Source organism: Pteropus alecto, unplaced genomic scaffold, assembly GCF_000325575.1.
Source record: "Pteropus alecto unplaced genomic scaffold, ASM32557v1 scaffold20, whole genome shotgun sequence".
Classification (NCBI taxonomy): Eukaryota; Metazoa; Chordata; class Mammalia; order Chiroptera; family Pteropodidae; genus Pteropus; species Pteropus alecto.
In genome coordinates this window covers 49643812-49653666 of record NW_006436298.1, presented here as the reverse complement: position 1 = coordinate 49653666, position 9855 = coordinate 49643812, and the positions used below count along the sequence as shown (strand labels likewise).

The 9855-nt window shown below is 44.9% G+C and overlaps 1 protein-coding gene and 1 long non-coding RNA gene across 3 annotated transcripts in view; one reads left to right on the top strand and one right to left on the bottom strand.

The window, feature by feature from the left end:
- LOC112480597 overlaps nucleotides 1-1305 on the bottom strand; it is an 18778-nt gene extending 17473 nt beyond the window's left edge. For both annotated transcript variants that reach the window (XR_003046679.1, XR_003046678.1), the window contains exons 1-2: nucleotides 1154-1305; nucleotides 441-692 (exon numbers count right to left, since the gene is read on the bottom strand). This is a non-coding gene — a long non-coding RNA (uncharacterized LOC112480597). The remainder of the gene's footprint in view (nucleotides 1-440; nucleotides 693-1153) is intronic.
- An 88-nt stretch (nucleotides 1306-1393) lies between these two features.
- Nucleotides 1394-8593, top strand: ATP5MF (ATP synthase membrane subunit f). The gene is made up of 4 exons (XM_006913354.3): nucleotides 1394-1551; nucleotides 6255-6362; nucleotides 7578-7694; nucleotides 8447-8593. Exons 1-4 carry the CDS (start codon nucleotides 1539-1541, stop codon nucleotides 8473-8475), a joined length of 267 nt encoding a protein of 88 aa, XP_006913416.1. The 5' UTR covers nucleotides 1394-1538; the 3' UTR covers nucleotides 8476-8593.
- Nucleotides 8594-9855: the final 1262 nt, after the last annotated feature.

The window sequence follows — 9855 nt, the reverse complement described above, 5'->3', positions numbered from 1 at the left end:
CCAAACATTCCTCCCCAACCGTTTGTCAAAGGAGCCCTCTGGAGGCCACTTTACACCAAAAGACGGCCACTTGACTTCACACAATGTTCTTAGTCTGCCTGGAGAAAACTTTATGCCATAGTCAGCTCCTTCTACAAACCCTTCTTTGAAATGTCACAGGAGACAACCCAAGGGTGTCTTTTGTGAACTCGGGCTTCCCCGCATCGCTTGCGCAGAAAACACAAAACAGACACTCAGACAAGAACAATTACTGGGATGTAGGTGGACCAGAGAAGTCCACCACCTACAACCTAGACAAGACCAAAGACAATAGACAAAACCTGAAAACAGGGCACAGGAGGTGGCGTCCCGCGGCCTGGCCATGGTCCGGGAGATATGACTGCATCCAGTCTCTCCATGGACCCCGGTGACTGGTCAACAGAAAAGCAACAGAAAGGTACCTTTTATCCAGACGTTGAGGCCTTGGAGATTCCCGTCGGGACCAGGAACAAAGAGTGTGTCCTAAAGGTTGCTTTCTTGACGATTGTACTGACCCCGTCATGGCATTCGAGGGCCATTGAACGTCTCAGGTTGGCCACCCCTTTGAATCCGCAACAGGGACAGCAACTGCTTCGGAGGCCGGTCCGGTCTTAGATCCCAGGGCCACTCCCTGAGATGTCGCTAGGGCCTCCAAATGTTGTAGCCGCCAGCCCCTGAAAGACACATGGACCACCAGAACTCAGTGAGTTATAGGAAACACACTCTTTATTCAGCCAGCTGGGTCTGCCAGGGGTACGCAGACCCCAAATTAAGCAGCCCCGAAATGTAGAGGTACGGGTTTTTAAGCCCTAAATCCCATTCCTCATTCTGTCTTAAACACAAAGGTCTATTTTTCTCCTATTCACTACCTGTCAACCTACAGGTCAGGTGTGCAAGCGGGGGTACAGAAGCAGAAAGCTTGTTAGAATGTTATATGTTCCCATGAGTGATAGCCAAGCAGTAATCTTCCAGCCAGCACACTGTGAGCCCCTCGGGTCTTGCATATCTCTGTACTTAAGAGCCTAGCACAGAGCTGGGACACACATAGGTTCTCTTGAATCAAACCTATTTGGATCCTAAGCCCTGACACAGCTTTTCCTGGTGATTGGGGAATTCCTTGAGGGTCGTAGATTACCTTTCATCCAGCACAGTTGGGAGAAAGGATCTCAATATGCCCCTGTCATTTTTTACAACAAATTTAAAGTGACAGAGTAAGAAAACCAGGATGCTCTTTTATCCTCACTTCCCATTTTTTTTTGGTCCCTTCCAGGCTCCTCCCTCCTAGAATGAGGAGCCTAGGCTGAGTCCTACTCCCCTTCTCCCTTCCCCAATTGCGGAGTCCCAGAGCTTTGCCCTTAGACACTTCGCCCTTCACTCCATGGCGCACTTGCAGCCCCAGCTGAGTACCAGTGCGACCTGCTTCCCGTGAGTCTCTGCTGCTCCCTGCGACTCCGGCGCGCGTGCTCCCTACCCCAGCAGTCCTCGCGCGGCTCGACAGAGCGGACACCCCGGACTCTAAGATGGCGTCAGTTGGTGAGTACCCGGACCCGTTTAGGGCCGCCAGGTTGGAAGCAGGACCCGCGGTCCAGGATCTGGGCTCAGAGACGCATTGGGAGGCTAGGGAGCTACGGAGCCGCCTGCCTTTCGCTCAAGGCCCTTCATCGCGACCTTACCCGAGTCTCACCGGACCCTTTGCCCGGGGTCCTGCGCCGTCCGACCCTTCTCTACTCTGGGTATCGTCGCTAGGCGGTGGTGGGGAGGGTGAGGACAGCCGGGCAATGCGCCTTCGGGCTTGGGAATGCGCTGCCTCGGGACTCCCTTCTCCCTGTTAAGGAATAAGCTAGCTGCTCTAGTCCCGGCCGCGACCCAAGCAGTTTGCACTTGAACCCTACGCTCTAATTCTATCCTTCCCAAAGCTGAAGCTCAGATTAAGCTCCAAGAGACGCTAATGCCTAGGACAATACCTGACATCATGAAAGGTTCGACGCGTATATGTTGACAATGCGCTGAGAAGGCTTTAAAAGGTGAAGTGACTTATTCAAGGTCACAACTAGTGAGAAGGCTGAGCTGGAATTCACACCTAGGAGTTTGGGGCCTCGTGGTAAACTGAATTTGAAGCACAAGGATGATCTTACGACCAGCGGGCTTTTGGTGATGTGTGTGTAAATCCTTACACGTCTGAGTGTGCACACACTTTTTTTTTTTTTTTAAGTACGGAAACTATGTATTAGTCCTAGATTCTCACATTAGCTTTGTCAGGAAGTCAGTACTGGGAGTGTTGTTTCTTTTTTAAAGATGAGGAAAATGGTCAGAGATGTATGGCCTGCTGGAGATCACACTCTGCATGATAGCAGCAGAGTTTTGATTGACATAAGCGCGTCTTATGCCAGTTTCTGTATTCTTAATCTCAGCTTGGAGCAATAAAGAGGGGATCAGAAAAGATGAGAATGATGCTATTTTTCCTATCTGTAAAAAACAGGCATGAAAAACAGGTGGTTGTGTTGTTTAAACAAGACAGCATGTGAAAAGGAAACAGTAGACTTGGCATCTTATTTAAGCAAAGGGTTGTGAAGAGCACTATGGACAAAGGATTTAATGACTTAGTACATGTAAGGTATTTGGAACGCTGTGTGGCCCAAGGGTGAGTGCTGGTCATCTCAGCTTTCACTCTGACCTTTGGGCATGGTTGTGTCACATCTGGCCCATTCAGCATCACCCTAGGTGAAGGAATTGGAGTCCAAGTCTTAAGTACTGATGATCTTTTAGTTGGTGTCTGTTGCCAGAGTATAAAACCCCTAGTTCATTAGCAAGTGAATTGATGGAAATATGAATTAATAGTAGATGAAATCAGGGCTTGGCAAACTATTGTCAATAAGCTGGATTTCCTGCGGCCTGTTTTTGTATGGCCTGTGAACGGAGGATCGTTTTTATGTTTTTAAAAAATTTGTTAAAAAAAAAAAAGACTGTTAAAGAGACCATGTGTGACCTGCAAAACCTAAACTCTTTACTCTCTGCCAACCCTTAGGTTGGATTTAGCACCCAGAAGACACTTGGCATTTCCATGCCTCTTCATATAAGTAGATGCTTCTTGAAGTCATAAAATTAGGCCATACCTGTGGTCCTTCCATAGTCTTAACTGAAAGTCTGTCATGGCTAGGAACTGTGTGTATGGATACTTCCACCTTCAGATAGCTCATAGTCAGGCAGAAAGACAAGTAATAATAATAATTCCCATTTACACAGTACTTAGAGCCAAGTACCAATGTGGGTTTAATTCTTACTCTTATTTTACAAAGGAGGAAACTGAAGCACAGAGAAGGCAGTAACTTGCCCAAAGGCACACAGCTACAAAGAGGCACAAAATCCAGAATACTTGACCCTAGAATCTATTCTATTATCATCATTCTGTACTGGTGACTGCTGAGGGGTGTTCAGTGCTGCAGAGGAGTATTGGAGGGTTCTGGTATGGCTGCCAAGGACTGAGGCCTTTGTCTTCCACTAAAAGGGAAATTCTTGGAATGAGTGTAGATGTATCTTTAATGAATTTGATTACCCCTTGGAGTTTTGTGAAGGTGCTATACTTGATTTCTTTAAGGCTAATGTGATTTTTTTCTGTGCTTGTAAATTTCTTAGTTTTGGTTAAGGAAACCATCTTGTCTTCATAGTACAGAGATCTAAATATGTAGAAAATAAATTTTAAATTGTTGGCTTTTTTTCTCTTGTGATGTGCCAGGGCACCATGCCAGCCCCTGAATGTGGTCATGAGAATGCAGAATGTGTTTTCGTAGTTTGTGTGAATGTGAAAAAAAAATAGCTTCAGAAGCTGGCTCAGAAGTGGCATGATTTTTTGTTTTTGAGTCACCAGCCTTATACCAGTCAAAAATAATTTGATTTAAAATACTGGGTTTGTGGTTTTTTTGCACATTTACCCAAACATAGTTCTATTTTTAAAAGCAGTTTTAAACTTTTTATTACGGAAAATTTCAAATAAAAAGGAAACAGAATAATGTAATGAGTGCTTTGTACTCATCACCTATTGTCAACAGCAAAATTCTGCCATTCTAGTTCCATCTATACCTTCATCATCCACTCTCTACCACAAAGCCTGAGCTGGTTTTAGAATGACATGTTTGTGCACCTCACTGCATGCAAGATGCTTTGAGAGCAGCAAAGGAATGGACTATGTTCTTATTCAAAAAGAAGTGTGGTATAGTAATCCTTGGACTAAAAGCCTACCAATCCAAATGAAGACAAACCTGAGCTGTAAGGTGTATACTTGTTAAACTTTTCTAGAAATAGCATAGGCAAGGTTACAGAGAAAGGTGTAGGTCATTTTTGGATGACATTGTTTGCTAAACTTTCCAACAGAGATTTGGAACATATCCTAAAATTCATTGGAGACTATCTCACATTTCAAAAATATTACCGAACTAATTACAGTTTTCTGTTTGTAAAAGAACTGAAAGGTGACATTAATCCCTAAAGTCCTATGTGGTTAAAATGTACTAAAGTTTAGTTTATATGCCATTTTTTTCTACCTTTTTTTTTTTTTATAAATGTTTCATGTAGACCTTAATGAAATTTCAATAACAACTATTTACAGTTCTGAGCACTGTCTCAAAAGTTTTTCTGTGGATTCCCATTCAGTACTTGGACTAAACCATTTTACAGATGAGAAAATGAGTTCAGAAATTATATAGAAAAGAAGGCTAGCACTTAAGATAAAGCAGGGAGGGAAGGAGGCCTTTTAGGAGAAGACATGTCCTTTGAGATAGCCTTCTGAGAAGCATGGGCACTGCAAAGGCCCTCAGGTGACATAAGAGAAACAGAAAGGGCTTTGGCCGAAGTGTGGTGAGCCTGCATAGATGAATGGATATGAGATGGTTGTCTTTCCTGATAGAATGTTGGCTCCTGAGAGCAAGGCTCTCATCTGCAGTCAGTGCTGTATCCACAGTGCTCGGTGCGCTGCATAGCATATCATAGGTGCTCCATATTTGTTGGAAGAATCTATATGGAAGGTTGGGGCAGTTTGTTTGGGACAGGCAGCCTATACTGTAACCCTAAAGCCATGTATGCAAGTCAGGCTTATGCCTCCATCTGTCACTTATGGCCTCTTGACAAGCACTCAATCTGGTCCACGAAGGCCAAGCGTCTGGTTCTCCAGATGACCTGTAGCAGATTAGAAGCTGCTGTGAAGCTTTGTAGTTCTCTTTATAGCCTGACAGCTCTTGCCCTTGTTAAGGGTTGAGAGATTTCAGGAAACCTGTGGGATTCCCCTCAGTGGACTCTTGAGGCTGGTCCTTAAGAAGCAAGCCTTAGTCTTTCCTTGGATTCCCAAAATGGAGAAGAAACCTTATTTAGTTTGGCTCCTCCTGTGGTTGGTCATCTTTAAGAAGGGATAGTAGTCTTTAACTCCTTACTCTGAAGAGGACACCTGCTAAGCAGCTTTTTAAAGTCGACCTTTGCGCAGAGCACAGGGGAAGGGAGTCTGTTCCCTCCTTATGAGTATCTGGACACTTACGGGTTTGCCTCCTTCCAGGCCTTCCCTGGTCTCCTTCCTGTTTTACTCTTAAGCCCACAGATGAGTACAGTATGGCCTCAACCAGGAGTCCTTCCTGTCCTTTTCCAACTCTAAAATATCATCTGGGATGCATTGGGTCATTCGGAGTTGTTTACTGTATTTGACATCTGTAGTGCCAGATAGGATGCTTGAAGTAGAAATCAGATTAGCTTTAGGAATATGAGGACCAGACCTGAGGTTGGGTCCTGACTTCACTGCTTGCATGCTCTGTGACCTTGGCCAAGTTGTCCAACTTCTGTGAGTCAGCCCTCCCACCTTATAAAAAGTAAAGGTATCAACTACGTGCTTTGAAGATTAAATGAGCTAATATATATAAATAGTAGTTTTGCAGTACTCTTTCTGTTCTGTCCTCTATTACATTCTTCCTCATGGCCCTTAGGTTTTTTACATAGTTATACCCTATGAAGCAATGTTATTCAAAATCCTGTTTATTAATACACCTTCACTGTAGCAATTCTACAATTATATAGATTCTGGCTTAAAATAGTGATTTTGGTGTGGGATATTTATTCATATTACTACTTATGTGCAGCCTCTATGTAGTGTTGTTACCAAATGTCCCTTTATTGAATGATTGAAATAAGGGACATAAAAGGATGCTATTTGTATTTTTGGGATATTTTTCAGTGTGTGAATTTTTGCTTTTCCTTTTCAGTACCATTGAGGGAGAAGAAACTCATGGATGTCAAATTAGGGGAGCTGTCAAGCTGGATACTGATGCGGGATTTTACCCCTAAAGGCATTGCTGGAGCGTTTCAAAGAGGTCAGAGCCTTATAGACTTGTGTAAACAATAGCAAGTCTCTGAGTCTTTAGGTTAGTTTTTGCCCTGAATGAATTTGGGTAGTAAAGGCCTTGTCTCAGACCAGTAAGTTATATAGAGGACAGGGTGAGATTGTTAGCCCTTGGATTTCCATGTTTGATTGTTCTTGTCAAAGGCTGGCTCTGAGATATGTCAGCCAAGGAAATGTTTTCTATTGCTTGGAATCAGTACCACTGCCTTCATCTTAAAGAAATGTCTATGAGCATTTTTACAACATAAGACTTCTTTAGGAGGAAAATGAGTTTGAAGCATAGTGGACATCAGTCTATATAATATAATGCTCATCTCCCTGCCAGGCAAAACTTCCACAATGAACATTTGAAATGGTCTTTCAGGTCTGTGCATTTTAAAGTGTACGGCTAGTCAGATCAGTCCTGTGGCACCCATGTCATCATTCTAGGAATAAAGACCCAGATCATTTCATGGTCTGTGAGGTCTCCAGCCTCCTCAGGGGCTCCCCTCATTTTTCTAATTCTAGCCACCCTGTGTTTACCTTTTCTGTGCCTGTTTTCTCCTGCAAAGCTTTTCTTCAGCTTTGTCCTCAGATTAGAATACTCTGCCTTTTCTCCACACTTAATTATAATATTCCCTGACTCCTCAGTGGAGGTGAATATGGCCTGTTCATGCTCACAGCTCGATGTAGTGCTCCTTTATGGCATCTCTATTATAAACTATGGCCTTCTGTGTTCATTTCAATCTACTGGGCCCTGAGCACCAAGAGAGCAAATACTGTTTGTTCCTTCATTGGTGGGGGCACCTAGTAAAGAGATGGATGCATGAAGCCTTCCTCCTCCAAGGGCCAGGCTGAACCAACTGGCCACAACCAAGTGGCCCTTATTGGGGTTGGATTTTTGATCAGAATTAGAGTAAGGGGATCCCCAGGGCTGGAGGTGACAGTGAGGTAATGTGCTGAGCCAAGTCTGAGCTCAAGGCCAAAGGGTAGGGGCAGAATCAAGCTGGAGCTTGTCCTGGGCTCACGGGAGGCTCAAGACTCTGTGGGGCATTTGTAGTTTTCCCTTTATCAGCTGGCAAATGTAGGGTGAGTGGCTTAGAGAGCCAGTGTAGGACTAGGTCCCTGAATTTCAACCAGACTCTATTTGGCACTGTGTAAAGCATTCACAGCAAAACAGGGCAGTGACCTCCTCTCCTGTTCGCAGGTTATTACCGGTATTACAACAAGTATGTCAATGTGAAGAAAGGGAGCATCGCTGGGGTTTCTATGGTGCTGGCAGCTTATGTGCTTTTCAACTACTGCCGTTCTTACAAGGAACTCAGTGAGTGTCTCTTGGATTGTCTTGCCTTCAGTGGGGTTTCCCATGAGGGTGGCAGTGGTTCACTCTGATTTAGAAGTCCATCAGTCTATTGACAGCTGAAGAACTGGAGGAACTTGTCAGAATATAGTATGTAGACATTGAGAAAATTGTAGCAGAGATAATAAAGACAGGAAAAATAAGATGAAGCTGGGGTAAAGGTGATACTTAGGAAGCATACTGTAATATACTGCAGGCTCTGTGCAAGGTTGATGAAAATTTTGGCTTCATCTTCCTAGCAGCCAATGCAGAGAGAAGTAGGTTGAATAGTACAATCCGGTGTGTGTGCAGTACTCTGGAAAAGCGTAGCTGTTCTTGGTTCTGAGACCCAAGAGCTGTCTGGTGGGAGATGGTGGGAAGTGTCACTGGCAGCCACTGACTGGGTTTCATGGGCTGTTTCTGACAGCATCCAGCCCCCTGCCAGTCTGTGACATCGGGGGTGACTGGCTTTGAAGGACTAAAGGATGAGTTCTTGGGGGCTGTCTGGTGGGTGCTCCTTCTGGGAAGGAAGAGGCTGGCCAAGTAGCAGATGAACACCTGAGATACCTTCACTACCCTAGGTTTGCCGATTCCAGAAATGTTGGCAGGCAGGTTCTGAGTCATTTCCTGAAAGGAATTCTCAGGATGGCTTTATGTGATTTTAGCCTGCTGCTCTGTCATCTTGTGCTTCCGCTGTACCTTTTAAGAACTGTACCTTTTTGCTTTTCTAACTTCAGAACATGAGCGACGACGCAAGTACCACTGAAGAGGGCCCAGTGTGGAGGGCTCACTCTGCATTCCTGACCACCTTTGCCCAGCACTTCTGAATCCTTTCATACTCTAATTAACACCTAATAAAAGATGACTGGTCCTGGGCTGCTTTACTGCTTTAGCCATTTTTCTGTACTTCCAGGAGCTCTGAGAGGAGGGGTGGGATGAGATTACTCTACCACTCCCAAAGGGAGACAGTCACAGACAGACAGTCCAGGGCTTTGAGCCACGAAGCCATGATGGGCCCCCTACACCACCACGTTGGAATCTTGTCACAGCTCACTAGGGCGCTAGGTGTCACCTAGCACTACCCTGTCAGGTATTTCCTTACTCTTGGCCTTTTGTCAGCTGACACTTCTACAGTATTAAGCAGAAGCTCCATGTTCCTATGAATGCCTCCCCTCCCCCATCTTTCTGCATTCCCAGGGGGTATGTGCCACCAGGAAGCTCAGAGGCATGAACAAGGAGAGGGGAAAGCACAGGCACTGATAGCTAGTGCACAACTGCCCCTGTAACCAGCACTTTTCCTTACCTTTCATGAAAGGTCTTGAGTAAAGTGACATGGAGGCCAGAACTGGTTTCTTGTTAAGGGATGCATGGTGAGCCTATATACTGCATGGAGTATAAGGGGGTGAGATGCTGTGGCTAATTATCTCCTAGAAGACCTGAATTTGAATAAATAAGTATCACCCAACATTTGGGATGCCAAGGAGACCTGCCAGGCAGCTATTCCAAAGACCAAGCTTCCAGACGGTTCCAGCTGCTGATATATAAAAGGCCTTTCTTTCACTGGCAGCTTCACTTCACTTCTAGAGATTCACAATTGTTGAAAGGGGATAAGTGGGCACCAATATCAAAGTTTTGTGCCAGGCAGCTAGTGCAGCCAGTAGCAAGATCCTTTCCTTCGCATGGAGTCCCTGAAGTAATGAGACACAGCTTAAAAAACAAGCTTTAATCAACTTCATAAAAATTGTTCTTGTAATTGAACTTGGATAGGCCCACTTGCCCAGCAGGTTCCAGGTGATGGTTTCACATTTCCAGGCTCAGGGCAGGGTGGTCTCCATAGGCCAAGGGTCTGAGTGACAGTATAGACACTTGATGGAGCAGAGGTAGGTGCACAGATGGACTGCATCATCTATTTGAAGGGTAGTCTGCGGCTCCAGCTTAAGGTATACCTTAAATATTGTCAAGCAAGTTCTCCAAGAAAATAAGCCCAGAGTTAAAAGACCCTCACACTTGAGAGCCCAACACCCCTCCTCTCAATTGCTGCCACGTTGGAGCAGGAAGGACCAAGCTAAGCAACAAGCTCACTTGTTTGCCCTGAAGGACTACCTCATTCAAATCACATTGATAGGCACAGCTTCAATTCAGCAGG

What these genes read in the sequence shown, in the direction of transcription:
- ATP5MF (XM_006913354.3), top strand. An exon ending in TGCTGGAGCGTTTCAAAGAG is followed by an intron (nt 6,363 to 7,577) that starts GTCAGAGCCTTA and finishes TCCTGTTCGCAG; the next exon opens with GTTATTACCGGTATTACAAC. An exon ending in CCGTTCTTACAAGGAACTCA is followed by an intron (nt 7,695 to 8,446) that starts GTGAGTGTCTCT and finishes TTCTAACTTCAG; the next exon opens with AACATGAGCGACGACGCAAG.